The 19,378-nt window shown below is 42.1% G+C and overlaps 1 protein-coding gene across 10 annotated transcripts in view; it reads right to left on the bottom strand.

Annotated features, from left to right (window-relative positions):
• The window catches only part of MAST2 (microtubule associated serine/threonine kinase 2), a 205,478-nt gene that overhangs the window by 8,405 nt on the left and 177,695 nt on the right, over window positions 1-19,378 (bottom strand). For 9 of the 10 annotated variants that reach the window (XM_064516146.1, XM_064516147.1, XM_064516148.1 and 6 more), the window contains 11 exons: window positions 18,498-18,636; window positions 17,552-17,684; window positions 15,948-16,113; window positions 14,782-14,883; window positions 13,040-13,162; window positions 11,143-11,252; window positions 8,425-8,579; window positions 7,028-7,332; window positions 4,144-4,359; window positions 2,110-2,336; window positions 487-609 (listed from right to left, as the gene is read on the bottom strand). In XM_064516146.1, coding sequence (XP_064372216.1) covers window positions 487-609; window positions 2,110-2,336; window positions 4,144-4,359; window positions 7,028-7,332; window positions 8,425-8,579; window positions 11,143-11,252; window positions 13,040-13,162; window positions 14,782-14,883; window positions 15,948-16,113; window positions 17,552-17,684; window positions 18,498-18,636 — 1,799 coding nt within the window. The remainder of the gene's footprint in view (window positions 1-486; window positions 610-2,109; window positions 2,337-4,143; window positions 4,360-7,027; window positions 7,333-8,424; window positions 8,580-11,142; window positions 11,253-13,039; window positions 13,163-14,781; window positions 14,884-15,947; window positions 16,114-17,551; window positions 17,685-18,497; window positions 18,637-19,378) is intronic. The other variant, XM_064516152.1, reaches the window with a different exon arrangement.

Here is a 19,378-nt window from a genome sequence, read left to right as displayed (position 1 = left end):
TATCAAAATGCAAGTCATTTAACTGGATAATTTTAAGACCAACCATTACAAAGCTGCTTTTAAATACCACTGGGAATAATCCTTGAGAAAGCAGTATTAAGAGCTAATAACATTAGCACAGCCTAAAGCCAAGAAAAAAAAAAGTAATTTTGAAAATTTTGAAGGTATTTGTTTCTTAAAGTGATGCTTGAGGAAAGGTATACTTAAATCTTATTAACCTTTCTCATTGATGCTGCTAACTATGCATCTGGCGAGTCCTTATTTCTCACAGAAAAAATGTTGGAATTCAGCTTAAACTACATGCAGATAATTTTGCAGATCTAGGGATCAGGCTACAGCAGTAAGTTTTCACAAAACAAAGGCCAGGTGCCACGTGCTTACTTTGTATTTCAGACAATAGAAATTAGATAGCTACAGTGTTTTAAACAAGCTGTGCCATATTTTGCGTACTACCTATTTTCCAAAACCACAGTGCTGAGTGCCTACCTTCAGGATCAGCTCCACCACTTCCGTGTGCACCAGGCCATGGACAGGCTCCCCGTTGACATGGGTTATCAGATCCCCTTCACGCAGGCCTGCTTCGTTGGCCGGACCGCCTTCCTCCACGTGCTGGCAATGAGAGGGAATACTGATTTGAGAAGAGAAGCGTACAAAAGTGCTGGCCAGATCGGACTCGCAGCCCGTCCGGCCCGGCTCGTGCTGTGGCCAGCATCGGCTGCTTCACGGGTGGCAGAAGAAACCGTTGACTAGCACAGCCAAACGTACGGCTCTGCGCTCTCCTCCCCCAGCTCCCTGGCAGTCATCTCCCGATCCGAGGCAGACGCCCAGGATGGTTAAACTGATTGAAAGACCAGCTCTTCCCAAAGCACGAGTCTTAACACTCCTCCAAAAATTTTCATCACCCAGAAATGATAACTGGATACTCTTGATTCCCAGGTAAGTATTCAGTCTTTCTCAAGTCCTTTGCTATTCCAAATCCAGCAGCTTAACACGTACATGCTAGTATCTGAGAAGGCCAATAGGCTTTTAAATAAGACTCCATGCCATGCATTTAGGTTGTCTGTATTGCATCTAATCCCAAACGGAGTTTTCCCACCTTCCACCCCTTATTAACCTATGCAACCTAAGATCTTTTCCCCCAACAACGCTGCCTCTCCCCCATCACTGTGCAGAAAGATGAGCCTCCTTTAAAGTGGGGTGACAGTTATGCTTGAGAATACTTCAGCTCTCCCTCCAGCCAGATAAAGTTACAAATCAGTATCTTGATAAATTCAGCATTTTCCAAGGACAGCAGAGGAACAAGGGAAGAAATGCAGCTGTGGATTATTTTTCCATGCGCAAATGAGTGTTAAAAGCTGATCAACACATATGAAGTCCAAATTATCTCATGAACACAGAGGTACATGGAAAAGAATGAGCCACCTTTACCCTGGCACTCTTCTCTCTACCTACGCAACGATTCACATAACATTGCTTCAGGGCGAGGATCATTCCTAGAAGTCATTATACGTTACCAAACAACACAGAGATCAAGTAGCACAATTTATGTGACGGAAGAGATATGGACGTGGAAACCAGACCTTGTGAGATAGCACACAGCTGAACCAAGAGCTAAATCCCTAGGCAATCAGCACAGCAGCATGATGCTTGAAGGCTTGTAATCAATTCCAAGCATCTGCTTTGAAAACCCCGGCAGGCTGAACTGATCTGAAGCAGACTATCATCGCTAACACAGGTCTGAAAAAATTAGCTGTAAGTGACCCTCATGCAACAACCCCCAACAGAAAGAAAGAGGGTATGTACAAAGAAACATGCTTTAAAATATGAGCTGCAGGAGAAAGGAGGTGGATTCATGTAACCAGGGAAGAAAGAAAGAAAGAAGAAAGGTTGCTGTGATTCTGTGGGGGGCTTGAAAACTGCTACATTTAAACCCAAAATGCTGTTATTCATTTTTTTAAGGGTTTCCCCCACCCCAAAAAGATAACTTTGGGTCCAAATAAGGAGAGTGGAAACAGGGTGGCAAAACACAATGTATAAAGCTAGATCCCCCAGTCATGGCAGAGAGCATTTCTGGACCCAAGGGTACTCTTGAGAAAAGCAGAGACATACCCAGACCATGTGATGCACAGTGTAGATATCACTGTCACCCATATAGACGCGAATGGCACGGAGAGTGAAACCATATTTCTTTCCAGCCCGATGGATGATGATTGGTGGTTTCAGGTTTGCGATAGCAGGAGAAAAGTCGCGGCTGGGTGAGGAGTCCCTCGAAGATGGGTTTGAGGATAGAGAATGAGGTGACATTGGACTAGCCAATGGGGAACACGTGTGGTGATCTACAGCGATGACACAAAGGTGTGCAAAAATTAGGAAACCAGGCCTCCAAAAGAGATAAAATTCTTGTTAGAGAACTGCTAGGAAACCATCTCTCCCAATGCCCTTCAGAGCTGGTGGCCTTCACCAGCAGGGCTTTTCCTGCAGCTTTAACTAATCTATGCTACAAATATGAAAAATCAGCGGAGTTTCCAAAAAGCATATTTGGTAATACGTATTTAATATAGCAGCTCTGCTCATCTAGAACTATGGTTGGGTCACAGTATTTACTTCTTCTGTTTCAGGGATTTATAATCCATCATAAATATTTGCTCTAGGCGCAATCTTGGAATACTCCATTTAAAGGTTATGAAATACTATGCCTCTCCAAAAGATCAGATACTTTCTAGATCTTGATGCAAGTTGCATGTTTGTGCTGAGATAAGTCAAAGCCAGTTAGTATTAAAAAAATTCGGAAGCCATCAGACAACAACTACATCTAGATAATTTTGGTACTGCTTTAAATTCATAGGGGCAAAAATATTTAACCCTAAAAAAGTAGCTAATGCAGGAACACTGCTACTTATAACATCACAAGTGTATTTTAGGGTGCATTTCCCAAACAGAGAGCCAGGGATCTCAGTTCTCACTTACATGGCTGTGACTCAGCTGGGCTACTGACTGAAATATCTGATTCTGCTTGCTAACATAACAATATCCACGTATAAAAAACACAAAGCAAATACAAAACTCTCATTTTAAAGTGAAGCTGGTCAACATCAGTAAAACAACCCCAAACAGTAGGAGTATTAAATGCAGCTGTAAAAAGAAATCCTAAATCTGTTAAGAAACACCTGCTGAATCACCCAGTATATATTTACCTGGCAGATGAGAGCAGCTCTGGAAGAACCTTTGCTGGGTGATTAAATACCATTTTAGAGATTTTTCAGGAGGGAGTTTGTAGTTCAAAAAGCAACCATTGCCCAAACCATACGAAAGGAGATGTACATCATCCCAACGGTGCCAAGAAGCAAATTCAGGGCTGTCTCCAGCTGAGACAGGAGAGCAGGTATTGCTCGACCTGCTGGGCTGGCACTCATGGCCCAAATGCAATTTCCTGCTCCAACGTAGGCAGGGACAGGTATAGCCCGGAAACACATGGCAAGGTCTTTTCCTCTGGAAAGAGGGACAAATCCCCGGTAGGGAGAGTCTCCCACTGAACCAGTCTTTCATAGCTCTGCCTGACTGGGCCGTTAGCTACAAGTTAACACCCAGTGTTAGGAATTGTCAAGGTTTGTCTCTACTTAGAGACAGAGCTGGGCAATAGCATAAGTCATTCAGCGTTAACTTACTTAGCGAGTGAGTTACACTATCGAGTTCTTGAATGCTCAATAGCATTTAACCAAGTTATCTGAAGTGATGGAAACTTCCCGGTGCACGAATGCACCAGACACATGCAGCTCCCAAACAACATAGTGGTTAGTTGTTAGCGTCTGACAACGAAATAGCACCTTGAGGGTTAAAATCGTTCTGGGTCTATATCCCTCCTTGCTGCACCGCTGTCTAGGGACCAGCTTATGCTCCAGGAGCCAGAGGCTGCATCTACAGAAGCTGCAGCCAGACCCCCCCCACAATAGTCCTCATCTTTGGCCAAGCAGTTTTTGTTATCCTAGCGAGCAGTAAATATTCACCAACTGTAAAAGTCGTGATCTTTCCCCTCCTGCCAGCTACGGCATTACTCTGGGAGCGTGGAGGGGGGAGGACCTATCTGCAGATCTTTTGTTCGGTGCTTGCAGACTCTCACAATGCCTAACACAAGGCATTTCTTACCTGAGGGAATCAGGAGAGACAAGGCAGTAGCGGATGCTGATTTAATCACTTTATTGACAGGTCTCGAGGTACGTTTCTCCCCTGATTCCCCAGAGAGCAACCTGTGTCGTGCCCGCCGCACTGCCAAATCGCTGATGGCTTTTGGAGTGGTAAAGTCTGGGCCTTCATTGCTATTACTGCGAGCGCGTGGATCAGAGAAATCTGCAGTGCTCCCAGCTACAGTTTAAATTAAAACAGATTAGAACCACAGGGAATTCCTAACAGTCTATTCCCCTACAGGCAAAATACATTAAATCAAAGTCATGTTTACATGAAGTCCAAGAGTAAATTTTCCTAAGAAGAAACCCCAGGGCTTGAATTCTTATTTACAGAAATGGTGTTAATCTGAACACAGAAAATTAGCAGCTTCTATTCTGTTGGAAAAGCTTGCTAACGAAATCACATTGCTTGGTAGCAGAGTTGCATGAATCCCAAATCTAGGGTGCAGTTCTGCATGTAAGCAAGCCATTTCGATAGGATTCTTCATAGATGGAAACAAGTTTATGGCAAGTGCTCCATTTTTACAACCAGCAAGAACTGTCAATCTTAAAGTTAAAACCTGTCTGTAATAGAAGAACCAGATTTTATTGTACTTACACATAAAAAAATCCACTTTAAGAGAATACTAAGGTATTTGAGTTGGGGAAAGCAAAAATGTGGATTTCAATGACGATCTTAATTTGCCCCCTTCTGTGCACCATCACAATTCTGTCTTGAATTACTTAACCTTCTATAATTGTATATAAAATGCAAAGTAAACTGCAAAATCAGGCCAAGCTTCTCAGACTGGGCATGCAACACTAGCAGATACAGGAGGGGAGGGTGTCCTGAAGCTCTGTGGCTCAGTTCCCCAGCTAATACCTTAAAGGGGCACTAGGAAAATACATTAATTAGAACTTGCAAGGTGCTCAGAAATGCAAGCGGTGAGCAACGCAGCTAATCCATGAGGGAAATTAATCATTCCGTCTTCAAAAGCAAATTTGGAACAGCGTGCAATAAATAAAGCCTAAGGGCCACATTTTGAACAAGGAGGACAGAACAAAACATTGATCACTGTTATTTAAGTGGGCACCACTGCTCTGCATACTAAAAGCAGGAAGTACCACGGAAATAAAAATTCAGAGCACCATTCCCATAGACTGCAGTACCAGATGCCATTTCAACACTTAACAGCCACAGAGTTTCAAATTAGGCTCCCAGACAATGAGGAACTCAGAACTGGAGCCTGCATGTGAAAAGGCTGAATTACGCATTAAAGGAGCACTCCGAGGCAGTGACAGGAATTAAATTCTTTTTCCTGCAATCCCCCTGCCTCTGACTTTACTTTGCAGGCAGGGGACACACTGAAGCAACGGTATCCTTGAATCCCAGGCACTGACCGAGGCCCTGGAAGATCTGAGGAGCATGGAATCAAAGACTGTTCTAATGCGCAAGGGTGCAGGCTGCCCAGAGAAGCTTCATTTTTTATATCGCAACTTTCAGATACCCAAATTTGCAATGAGTGTTCTTGTAATTTTTATTTGCATGTTTCTAGGCTTTCAGTGTGAAATTGAGAAGCTAAGATTTCTATCCCTTGTTTTTACCATGGCACTTATGTCATCTAAGGGTGCGGCAGATCATCATAAGCAATGGCAGTACCAGGCTCTCATCTTCTGGGAGAACCAGCCATAGAGGAAAATGGGACAATCTGTGAGCAAACTGCACTCAGACGGGATTGCAGAAAAGGAATACTGAGAGATGGGAACCTTGGGTTTCACTCCAGGCTTGGAGGCAAGCTTGCTCTAAGGCCTTTCCACCTCCTGCCACCAATCCACCCTCACATCCGCTCAGTGCCCTTCAATGTGCTCCTGTCCAGTCTCACTGCCACTCCGACTCCCTGCTCGGTATCCCTTTGCTTTCTGTCCTCAGTGCACCCACAATCTCTCTGCCTGCTTGCTCCCAGTTTACCCCAGCAACTTGTTCCTTATTTTCTTACCTAGTTAGTCCTTATTCCTCAACACTGCGCTCTAGTTCCCCCGCCAATATGCCTTCCTTCTCAAATACCAGCTTTCACGTCCAGTCTGTTCCCCTGCTCCAGCTGTCTTTGACCAGGCACCACCATTTCACCCACATCTACTGCTCCAAGCCTTCCTCCCCGCTTGCCTTCAATTCAATTGCCCAGCACCCAGGGCTCAGCCTCGGGCGGCAGCCCAAGGGTGCCGCTATGGGGAAAGCGCTGCTCAGATCAGGGCTGGAGAAGGGCCCCAGGACAGGCAGAGTCATCTGAGAACCCAAACACTGGATCTAAGATAACTCTACTAAACCTATGTAAGCTGCATGTTTTTCAACTTGTAACTTGGCCAAATTCAGGTATATTTGGCTGAGGTAGCAAATAGCGTGTCCCTGATGCAAAAGCCGCTCCCTTGGCAAATTTCAAGTCTTTACTCCAAACTAGAGCTTTCCAGAGGGGGAAAAAAAAAAATATCACGGGAAGCGCTTTTTTGTTAATGAGTTAAACATCCTTATTCTCCAGCCTCAACTCAGAAGTGACCTGCTCTGATTACTGCTTAAAAAAATTCTGCCTCAGGTAGGCACAGATCCTATTAAGAGCAAATGGGTCTCAAGCATGAGAAGACCTTAATCAATTTGAAATGACAGGACTGCAATAAAAGATGCAATTTTGACGAGATTAAACCACTAGTGTTACTTTAAAGGCAAGCAGAGCCACGAAGCTATACTAAAGTGCTACCTAGCATGAGACAATCGCAGCCCCTGACCGTCCAAATCCACATCGCTACACAGTCTGTATCTGCAAAATGAAAATGGTTCCCTTGGGGACCGCGCTGCCGCCGCGTCGCGTACATACCCGTCAGCGTCGAGGCGCTGCTGGCGGCCGTGGAGGGGGTTGTGGGTCCCACATCGCCCTCGAGCTGCGGCTCTTGCTCCACGGGCTGCTCTGGGATGGGCAGGGGCAGCCCCTCGCGGGCCGGCCCGGCGCACAGCAGCATGCCCTCCGACTGCGGCCGCTTGAGCACGCCGCCCTCCTCCTCGGCCGAGATGGCAAAGCGGGGCATGTCGAGGAGCCCCGAGCAGCGCCGGCGCACCGTCAAGGGCGGGCTGGAGTCGCTCTCCGTGTGCGAAGACTCAGACATGGACAGGCGCTTACGCAGTCTAGGAGGAAAAACGAGACGGAGTCTCTCGTTTACGCTACAGGAATAACGAGCTTCAAAAGGCGAACAGCAGACTCGGAACAAGAGTAGTGCAGAGACCTGACTCCAACATCTGAAGGTCACTTCAGATGTAACTAGGAGACTAAGCTACATCATTAAGATACAAGCCAGTAAAGGCTTGGGGTATGACCCGAGTTTAGATATCCAAAATATTCCATTATTAACCTTCTAAGAAAGGAAGGAATAAAACCAAACAAAAATATAATACAATGAATATGAAATTAAATATTATTCCAATCAATTACACAAAAAGGGCAGATGCAAATCATCATCCACATGCCTTTTGGAAGTAGATTGCTGAATTTGCTTTCAAAATTACTGTAAATTTCAAGCAAGGAAGGCCTGATACAAGATGAAGCACATATTGGTTAAACGTGTAATCTACAAAATGATTTCTAAATGGAGTCATACGGATGAGATCACAACCACATTTTATGATCTTTGTAATGCCACATGTTAGTGTAAAAGCTTTACAGGAGTTACAAAGAAAATGGGAGATGCTTTCCTAAGAGAAGTGCAACAATTATTTCAGTCATACTGGGTGCATGGTGCGGTATCCAAATTCTAAGCATTCATGTGTTTTACTGACGTTTTTATTAGAACCAAAGACTTTTGGGGGATATTCTGAACTTTGGAAAATTTGGACTTTCCTAACGGTTTAAATTGCAACAGAGAAGAATGCTGGTAACACCGGAATTTGGATTCATTGATGTTTAAGAAAAAATATTGCTGTTGGCACATCTCCAACATAACTGGCCTGTCTGCAAACAAAGGGTTTACTTAAGGTTAGAATTCCTTTAATTTCATTTGAAGTATTTACTACAAGTTTAGGACAGGTTAGCACTTAATGGGATACCTTTAAGGAGTATATCACTTCTACACATTTGTTTTCTGCTATTTATTCTACTCTTCAAGTTCCACCTTTGGAAATACACCATATGAAGCATTTCTGACCTAAGACTGACAGGGAAAAGGCACAAGGCTTTCTCATATACTGCAAGAAAACCAAAAGATTCAGTTCCACTAAACTTACATTTCAGGAGATCCAATCACCCAGCTGCGGTCCCGACCCTTCAAGCCACCAAGGCTGTCTAATCGGTCATCTTTTTCTTCACTCAGGCTCCGTTTAGTTGGTGGTGGAGTCTTCCTCTCTTCGTGGATGGAAAGACGCTCCATGCTGCTGTACACCTGCACAGAGCAAAAGATCCTTCTGTACAAAGAATAAAGAAAATCCTACGTGGCCCTTCCTGGCCAAGGATACGAGCTCTTCAAAATGGCAGATATTCACTGAAAGCATGAACCTAGCAATGGTCCTCAACTAAATAACACAGAATCCAGTGCAGGTGTGACATGTTCTAAGTGTGCCAGGGAGAAAATGAAAAAGGTAAGCTTCAGAAACATCAGATATGCTTTTTTACGACAGCACCCAACACCTCTCCTCTGTAAACAGCGCAACCCCACGGTAATAGGAAGACTTTCTGAAACTAAGAGATTTTTGTTTTTTAACAGCAATCCTCAAATCTGAGCAGAGAAATTGCTAAAAAAGGCTCCAGGAGTCTTGAAGGTTGGCATCTGGATCTTGGAATCTTACTACACAGATTCAGTTTGGTGATTGGCATCATGCTCATGACCCCATTTCATTATCATCCGTCTATCAGCATTGCCCCAAGCTTATTTCAGAACAAAAAAGTCCTGCCCTCCTCAAGGAATCTACTATAATGCTGACAGCTTAATGAAAGTGCCTCTCTTGGTTTTACAGCCGTCTTTAAATAATTAAATGATTAAGCAAAAAAAATCCATGCTTTTAAAACTACACTTGACTGTAGACCTAATTTACATAAGAAGAGATTAATGAAAATAATGTTATTAAAAATTCAGAGCATCAACAAGATAACTATTAATAAATCATATGGCTGAATTGTCAGACAAGAATTTCAAAATATAATGAGCCTTTTATTCCTCCCACACTACAAATGCTGTATAATTTTCCAGGGCTTAAAATAAATTCATTAAAAGTGAACTTTTTCTCTTTGTGGCAAAAATACTGATTCCTAAAGAAAAGCTTCAGTCTAACAGATGAATAAATACTCACAGTGAGAAAAGAGAGGAGAAAAAAAAAAGAGAAACCCTTACATACTCATGAGAACTTTTTCAAAAGCCCAACTAATCTTCAGGTCAATTTTAAACATACTTTTGGTGATGCAAATCAGGAGCAACCCCATAAAATTAACAGCAACTGTTACTTAAACTATTGCAGCCTGGCTGAGGACAAAGAGTGAACTGGTGCTTCAAGACTGACCTCAGTATTGGAAACCTAGAGATACTGCTGTACGAAAAACCGAAATACCTTTCTGAGGCCCTGCATAAAATTCCTACCCCCATGCTCATCAAGAAAAGGAAAATACTGTTCATAGAGCGCTCGAACATCAAAACAGCATTTCTTCCCCTTTCTTCCCCTCCCTGAACACACTTTGTTTTATCCAAGTTAACAGTGGAGTTGCACTACTTTGAAATGTCTGAAATCCCAGCTTTTACTTCAGACCACCTGAATAAGTCGTCCAGACCTGTGCAGACCTGAGTAAGGCATATCAAATCCAGAAAGTATGGCTTGAAGGGACCTCCCTCAGGGCATCCTGTCCATTTCCCTACCTCAAAGCAGAACCATCTCTCTTTTAATCACCAGGCAGATGTTTCTCCAGCCTGTTCTTAAAAGCCGCCAGTGATAGCAATTCTACAAATTCCCCAGGCAATCAGTGCCTGTGCTTAATTATTTTTCAGCATTGGAAACTTTTTCTTACCATCTATCCTTTGTGGCAGTTTATGCCCATGATTTCATGTCAAATCTGGATAAAACAGGAAGAAATGTATTCCCTTCCTCCTAGCAGTTTTGTGTTTGAAAACTGCTATCTTGCCTTTCCCTCAGTCTTCTTTGCTCTAAACTGAACTTCCCTCCAAGCTTCCCTTTTAAGTTTTACATTTTGTAGATCTCTGATCTTTCCTGTCCCTTCCCTCAGGTCTCCCTTTTACCAGTCCACATTTCTTTTCAAGAACATGGCCCAGAACAGGACAGAGTGCTCCCCTAAGCCCTTCCTACTGCTGAACAGATGGAAAGGATTTCTTCATTTGCCTTGCAGAAAATAGTCTTCCTTGTCCAGCATGATAACTGCCTTTTTTTTTCTTTTTAATAATTCCACATGTTTAACTCATGATCCACTATAAGCCCAGATCCTGTTCTTTGAAACTGTTGCCTCATCATTTGTTCCTCATCCTGAATCTGAAATAATGAGAAGCACAGGTGTAGAACTTCGCATTTGCTCTTACTGCATGTGATCCCTTTGATTTTAGATCATTATTCCAAGATGTCAAAATCAATTTTCATCCTCATACCATTTTCTCACCTACTGGAAGGCCCTTTCACAACAACGCTGTCTGAAGCAAATAAGCACACCTCCCTATCTGAGTCATTAGTGAAAACATCAAACTGCATCAGAAGCAGGGGAGACCTCTGCAGAACTCCATATATTAGTGAAACTAAAAAATATAAGATCTCACTCTCAAACCAGTCTTGCACTTCTATTAGCACAGACTAAACAAGTAGGTACACAGTTCTTTCCTTCCTCAGTGAATACTAAACATTATGTGTCTACATTATCATCTGCATTGTTAAAATTCATCTCATACAAAGTAATTTTGGCCTCTGAAAATGTGTTCCTCTCTAGACTTTTCTTTCAACAAACCAGCCTCCTCTTACCTTGCTGAACCTCGGCGAGCATGAGGAGAACTGCCTAATTTCCACGTGATCATCATCATTTGTGTCCTCCTCCTCTTCTGAATCCAGGTGTTGGTACCGTTCTGACCGGGCTGCGAACAAGACATGGCACATTTAATCAGTGCAGGAAGCGCTGATGACTCCTATAATATACCCTCAGGCAGGACATGGTTATGCAAGAACAGTCTTTGCACCGATTCCCACTTGTCTACCTACAAAGAACCCTGGGTACTCACACACCACAAAGAGTATTTTCCTTAATACTGAAACAAACCCAGCCAGTTTTGCTCATCCTGTACAATAAGCAGTGAAGAATACCTTATTCTTCATACCTACTCAATTTGTCATAAGCCCTCAGCTATATTATACTCTGAAAGTGATTGATTCTCAGCAGAGACCATATAGGCATCTAATCCTGTAGACCCTTCTTAGTAAGAATATTTCCTAAGGCAAACAATAGTATGGAAGGAAACAGGGAAGCAATTCACTCTGTCCCAATTTCCAACGAAACAGCTTTGTAATGCACAAAGTCCACCCTGTCTACATACATATAAATTGTCTTTGAAAAACAGAAATATTTACCCCCCAAAATAGTTCCTCTTCTCCCTCCCACAACTAGCAAAAGGATTAGATTCTGTGAAAGGAAATGGGCAAGTAGCCAATATGCAAAGCTATTTTTAATGCAAAAATCTAAAATGCCTCCAAAGAGATTTTGTGCTTTGAGATTTGCAATACTGTAATTCTAAGCCAGCCACACCGGATTTTGCGGTGGGGGTTAATAAGTTTGGCTACAGAAAGCTGATAGCTATACTGAGCCAAATTTGCTGCACTGTATCAGCCAGAAAGCTACCTTCATAAATTCTGAAATTTTCTGCATTAGGGTTTAGAACAGCAGTGCCAACTCTTAGCGGTGTCCATGTGAAATATTTCCCGATGTGAGCCTATTCCAGCCTTTAGGAAGGACGTGCTTCAAAGCTGCTCTGCCAAAGTGCTGAGCGCGCCTGGACGCTCAGGGAGCTGGCCACCACTCCTGCGCAGCCAAGGAGCAGAGCAACAAGGGGGCTCACAGGGGGTCAGCGAGGCCCTGGGAGTCCTTTGAGGTACAGCAGAAACTCCTATAGCTCGGGGACTGAAATACCCCAGCATCACCTCATGCTGCAACTGGAGCAGGGGGAAGACCCCCCAACTGGTGACCTGTCCACATCCCCAAGTCAAAGGGGAAAAGCTAGAGAGCAGAGGAAGGGGACAGAGACCGCTCCGTCACCCGCACAACCCTCCCCTCCCGATAGCACTCCCTCCCTGGCTGGGGTTGATGTGGAAATACCACGACTTGGACATAACACTGATAGCACACTAAATCCAAGGCATTTACGCACACTGAACAGACACTTCACACCTCATTGCGGTTAACAGCACTAAAATAAGGTGACCCTTACAGTGAAGATAATTTAAGTTACTTTAAAACTGTAAAGAATTTCCCCTTCTGATTTGTGTTCAAGCTTTGGCTTTTCTAGAAAAACATTTTTTGGCTGAAAAAAGTCACCAGGGAAAGATGATAATGCTCAAAAACTCAGGGAAGTTGGATATACCAACCTGCTCTGAAAGCACTGCAATAAACCCCATATAACACACATTGCACTGTAGGGCCATGGCTGGCAGATCCACAGGCACCAGTGAAAAACCAGCTGACTTTTCAAGAACGTTTTCCCACTTAAAACTCATTTACTTTCAATATTTGGCATTCAACAAACTTTTTAAAGGAATTCTCGTCAAGCGTTTTATTCAACAGCTGTCAATGATTTATACTTAACAATTTTTAAGATTAAATGAAATATGCACAAAGAATATGATGTAATTTATGCTGAATCTTTAGCCTTACTGTCAAAATAGCTCGTGTCATCCTCAGATTCCAACTGTGGAATGAATTCGGCTTTCTGTCGAAGCAATCCATTCCAGTCCAAATCTTTAAAGAACCGGTGCTGTTTCACCTCGAAGGCACTACCTGAAATAAGCATCTTTTATTGCAGAGTTATTTCTTTCAGCATTTTCATAACAAGAAAAACAAACCCTAAGAATATCAAGAGCCTGAAAGAAAACCTGAGTAGCTAAGTAACTCATTTTCCAAGAATTTTGAGAAATAATCTATCCTTGATACAGGATAAAAAACAAACAAATTTCCTCCTTCCTACCTCCTTTTCATATTTAATGACAACACATGACTAAATTGTCTGGAAGACAGCATCTGCCATTGCATTCCACACCAAGCTGCAAGATTAAGAACTAATTAACATCTTAATTTAAAATTTCCAAACTCTAAATATCATCTTGTAAGAACATACATACCGCATAGCTAAATAAAAAGTGCAAACTCAGAAAGGTACTTAGCAAGTGAGTGGCTCCACTCCAGTCAGTAATGTCCTCCATGTGCTTAAAATGAGGCAGGGGCTTAAATCTCTTTCTGAATTAGCATCTTTGTTATTAACCTCAGAAGCTTGGGTGCTCAGAAGGAAAAACTAAGGATTATCTGTCTGCTACTAGGTGTATTTTTTTTTCAAATGAAATTAATATTCATAAAAGATACTACTGTCTTTAAAAAAAATAGCAGAGGAAAAGATAAAAGGTTTGCTGAGTGCCAGTGGCAGTAGGAGATGCCAAGTAGAAGAGCAGTCTCAGCAATACAGGTGTATAAGGAATCAAAAAATCAGCCCATCAACTCATTTTATAAAGCAAGAAACTCTACATCTTTTCCATGACAACATCTTTCAACTAGATGGATCTGAAGTAGAGAAGAACATGTGAACACCACCTGATTATGCTATTAACTCATGATCTATTCATCACCTTCGTGCGCACATGTGTTAAGTTTGCTGAATAAATGCACCTTTTGAAATTGTTGTATATTTAGTTTCTATTTTATCTGTAAAATGTAATTTCCAATTAAAAGTCCAAAATTAAATCAAACAAATGAAATCAATGAAACAGACAACCTGTGCTGTGAAGCTGCAGCATTGGACAAATGATTTTTAAACAGTAGCGTAGCTCAAGATTATTGATGATTATTTTCTATCAGGAAATAGAAGAGCTAGCATGTAAAAGTTTAAATCTGACATTAACACAGAAAAACTGACATAAGCATCTGACTTTGCCAAAGACATTATCGGATTTCGGATCTCTGGAGAATTCTACAGCAGTCTTCTACGAATGGGCAAGTTTTCATTTATTTTATTATACCCATGATTTCTCATCAATGCAAGGGATTACTCCCCTAGTCAAAGAGAATTTTCAAAGAAATCTGATTATAGACTGCTCAAATTGAGACACAACTCCCAAGCCTGGGACAGCAAGAATAACTGGAACAGCCCAAATTTGAGAAGTTTTATTGAGAAGTTGATGGCAAATTTGCTTGGTGGCCCTTTCTGGTTTCCCAAACAAGACAGTAACATCTGTCTGACTTGTGCACAATCTACACTAATTCTCAGAACTTCACACAAAATTCATTCAGCCCAACAAAAACTTTCCCAGATCTAAAGCAGCATTTCTCAGCTCAGTTTGGTGTGCGTTACTGGCAAGGTAGCTGCTTTGACTGTTTCTGGCAAGTACCTTCCCACACACAAACCCTACCTGTTCCTATTCTTTCCAGAGGATTTTGGCGAAGAAGCTTAGAAATGAGGTCCTGGGCATCTGGAGGCAGTGCATCGTCACCATCTGGCCAGGCAATTTCATCTAGGAAGAAAAAGAGACTTGACATTTTCCACCTACTTTATGAATGATTTGAATAATCATTCACATTCCTATGCCATAGGATGCAGTGTTCGATGCTGCCCCAGAAATGCAAATACCTTGAATTCAGCAGCTTGCATACTTAATATAATTCAAGCATTGACATTTTCCAAAATGCATAAAATTCAGCCTCAAATAAAGCTGCTGTCAATCCAAGCAGTGCTTGTGGAGAAAAAGAAAGCATTAAGAACTCTATTAATAAAGTATGAAATGGTACTTCCGTGACAATCCATAAACAATGACAGTGACAATACTGCGGCTGTATCTCGTGCCTGCACACTCCCAGCTAGTTACGCTTGGAGCAGAGAGAACGATTCACATTCACAGGTAACCATTTCATGCATCAAATTTAGCTCTTCACTGAAATTTGCTTTTCACAAAGCACATTTGCCAAGTCTTAAAAAAATTTACTGTTTCAGAAAGCATTCCCAATAGGAAATGTTTTCACTGGCATAGTCACTGAGAGAACACAAAGCAAGCATTTGTCCAACTCCAAGCAGGAGACAGGTTTAAAAACCCACAAGACATGAAGGCACCGAGCACAAAAGCATCAATGTGTTTTGTTTTAGAATTTCTTTTTTATTTCGTTTGTACAACAATTACTAATAGACTGACCTTTGCACCTACAGAAGGAATAACAAAATCAGAGTGAACTAGACTAGTTGCCAGCTGCTCCTTTCATATTCTACACCCTATAAGTTAACAGACAGAACAGAAAAACTCCAAAACATTCTCCCCCAATCCCACAAGGATTTATTGTACAAACGTATGACTCCCATACCATGCACACTGATAGAAATATCTAGCAAGGTGTTGAGCAACTCAAGAACTTTCAGCAGTTTGAATCAGCTTGATACTACCTTTTCAACACAGAAATACAAATATTTTAAAATAAGAACATTATTTTATACTTAGTCTTTCCAGACTAAACTACAGATCCTCAATATTTTCTAGGTTTTATTTCACAGCACACTTGGAAAGCCCTTCAGAAACAGAACAAAACTTACCACTGATCACTTGTCCGAAGAGTTCTTCAGGTGTGTCACCAAAGAAAGGGACACAGCCAACCAAAAACTCATAGAGGATAACTCCCATGGCCCACCAGTCCACAGGCTTCCCATAGCCCTGCCGCAGGATCACTTCTGGTGCAATGTATTCTGGAGTCCCACAGACCTCAAGAGAAACAGACAGGAAAGTAGTGAACCTACAAATTGCCAAATTCACATAAAAGTTCACTTTGGTCTAGGTTTTTTTATTACTTTTTTTCATCTCAACACTTTAAAAGGAATTTAAGGCTTTACCACTAATAACTTGATGCTGTAAACTCTTTCCATGTAGCAAAAGACTATACAAGGAACAAATTTCCTGCACAGAGATGATATCACATACCACAAAACGTTCCTAGTGTGGACATGCTGGCTGTGCAGTTCTTTGGTGCAAGTACAGTAAAACATACAGGAAAAAAAAAGGATATTCCATGTGCATAATTGTGTCTATATAATGGATTTCTACTGCTGCAGCTATAGCTGTCAGGGTCTGAACTTTCACAAACCCTGCACATCTCATTGAGCAGAATTTAGCTCCACAGATGTAGAATCAGCAACAGAGCACGATTTCACTTCAGCATTTACAGCTATATACAAAGGGCTCAAACTTGGGACATAAAACTGGCACTGACAACGGCTAGCACATCACATGAGAAGAACTAAGTTACCTCGGGCTTAGAAGCAACAAACAACAACAAAATCGTTGTAAAAAAACCCATAATACTGCAAAATGAAAGACCATGATCTAGCAACTAATGAGTGTTCCTGAAACAAAAAAAAGCATTTCTTGGATGCAAAGGAAGACAGAAACCCGAGTGTGCACTGTTTACCACAGGGTGAGTATGAACCAACACATGGCAAAGCTAAAAAAAATATTCAGCTGCAATCCTAAGTGTTTTCAGAAGAGATAAGGACTTTTCAATCCCATTATACAAGGCACTGGTAGGCCTTCACCTAGAACGTAGTGTATAGTTCCTCTTAACCATGCTCAGGAAATATTAACTCAAGCTGAAACAGGTGCATGGAAGAGCATTCAAAGGAAAATCTATCTTGTTACCTAAAAGAACTTAGCTGGTTAAGCCTAGCAAAATGAAGGCTATGGAGGAGAATGACCCTTGGTAAACATCATGGGGATAAATAATGTTTAAGCCATCAGACAAAATTACAAGAACAAACATACAGGAACTTGCCAAGAACTTCCTAAGGACCAGAAGGGGGAGACTGTGGAACAACCTTCCAGCAGAATCAGTTTTACATCCCTAAATGAACTATTCTGTTTTCTGTTTGCACCTGTGCTGCAGCCCAGAACGCACCTTGGAAATCCTAAACTACGAGCTGAAGTGCATCGCTCCAGAAAAAGAAGTTGGTATAAAAACCACAATGCAATTTTGTGCAGAAACATGAGACCAGAGTTTATATCTTTCCCCCCGTTACACAACACACAGCATGATGTCAAGGCAGAGAGGCAGAGTTCTGCAAACTCTGATTCTGGCCCAAGAAGCTGTTTCTTTAGGCCCCAGTCCTGCATCTGAGCCCACTCCAACAGACAAAATGCTTCAGCTTACCTGCTTGTCCAGGAATTCCCTGGTGTCTTTCTCAATGTGTCCCTCATAGAGGTTAGTTGTAAGACTCATTAACCCGATTTTAGACAGTCCAAAGTCAGTTAGTTTAATGTGACCCATGGAAGTTATGAGGAGACTGGAAGAAAGAGGAAAAGCAAAATAATCTAACATTCAATTTTTTCCCAAAAGGACTTAAACAAGAAAAATCACAAGATAATGCTGCATGCGATCTCAGTACAGCCGATCAAACACCTGGAAGGAACCTCCTATGCAAATGAACCTCACAGAGCTGCTAAGGCAACCAGAAATCAGACTAACTTCTGCCAAATTTCACCAAAGCAACAAGTTTGAGACAACAGCTGAACAAAACACTAGTGTTTACTCTCATTTTTTCTATGCTCAACTGCTGTAAAGTCTAAATGAAGACAGCAAGTTTTGTGCATGTAGCACCATACATTTTAGCTTCTGCACTTACATCAGAGAGCTTCAACAGCACAGAGAAGAGGGCAGAAAGGACCCAAGATGCAACTATGTCCAGCAGTTCTCAAAACCTTTCACAGACCTTGTTCCCTGTTTTTCCATAATTGCATGTTCATCCCATCCCTCTTACATTTACATAGTTTTGAGGTGACCCTCAGAGTAAAGACCGTATTTTACAACAGTGCCCAAAAATTCTTAATCTCCAAAACCAGCAGAGCTAGACCTCGTGAAGTCCAGCCTAACACCCATCCAAATTCTGCTCCTAAGTCTCAAAGAGGTTCTTCCCACCCCTTGTCATTGCCAAACTGGTTCTGTACACCTGAAGCCAGAGACTCCCTAAAACCTTCTGCATTCCTGATCCCATCAAAGCTCTCTTCTACTGTCTATAGTTCCAATGTCCTCTTGCCTACGGGAAAACCTGTGAGGAATTGGGTCTCTCCCTCCAGCTTCTGAAGGGCTCAACACTTACTTATCAGGTTTTAGGTCACGGTGAACAATCCCATAATTGTGTAGGTACTCCAACGCCAAAACAGTCTCGGCAAAATACATCCTGGCCATATCAACAGGTAGGGCACCAATGTTCTTGAGAAGTGTAGCACAATCACCTCCTGCAACGAATTTGCAAATATGACACAGTGAAACAGGAAGCATTAGTTAAGAAGGAAGAGCAGCTATAGCACTACAATATTAGATTAGAGTAGGTCTCCTAAAGGCTGTCCCTCTTAACCCTGTTACCCTGATTTCTAAAACTCTCTCTACATTCAGTTTTGAGTTTCAAATAAATTTTAAAGTCTTAGGAAAACTAGGTTCCACAGATGCTGGGCATGTTTGTACTCCTCTAAAAAGGCACAACACAGTAAACTCCACAAAGCAACATGCAGTGAACAGCTGAAATACAAAATGTAATTCAAGAGCAGATGGGCCTTGATCTCCATTCCTGGGGCCTCATCTTCATCTGTAGCAAAAAACATCAGGATCTCCTTCTCTCCAGTGCACCTCAGTTGGTGTCTGTACGCCTCACGAAAGGAAGAAGCATTTACCTCAACAATTGTACAGATGCAGTTTCCAAACCGGAAACAAGCCTTAGAAGAAAGGGCAGTTCATGATTGCTTGGCCTCTGTATAAATTTCTTTGCTTTCCACCCAGCGGTCACCACTGTAACAGATACCACTTCTGATATGCAAGCTATTAAAAATAGTAAGCAAATACTACTAAGTCTACTAACTGGCTCTTCCAATCTTTTGAAGAGGCAGCCACAGCTTCTGATACAGTGGTACTCATGAAAGTAAGTTTGTGGGCCCCTGATTCAACTTTTTAAGGAATACTGGCCACACATTTCACTCTACAACC

Source organism: Dromaius novaehollandiae, chromosome 8 (assembly GCF_036370855.1).
Source record: "Dromaius novaehollandiae isolate bDroNov1 chromosome 8, bDroNov1.hap1, whole genome shotgun sequence".
Classification (NCBI taxonomy): Eukaryota; Metazoa; Chordata; class Aves; order Casuariiformes; family Dromaiidae; genus Dromaius; species Dromaius novaehollandiae.
The sequence above is the reverse complement of the archived record's forward strand: the minus strand, read 5'-3'. Positions and strand labels throughout refer to the sequence as shown.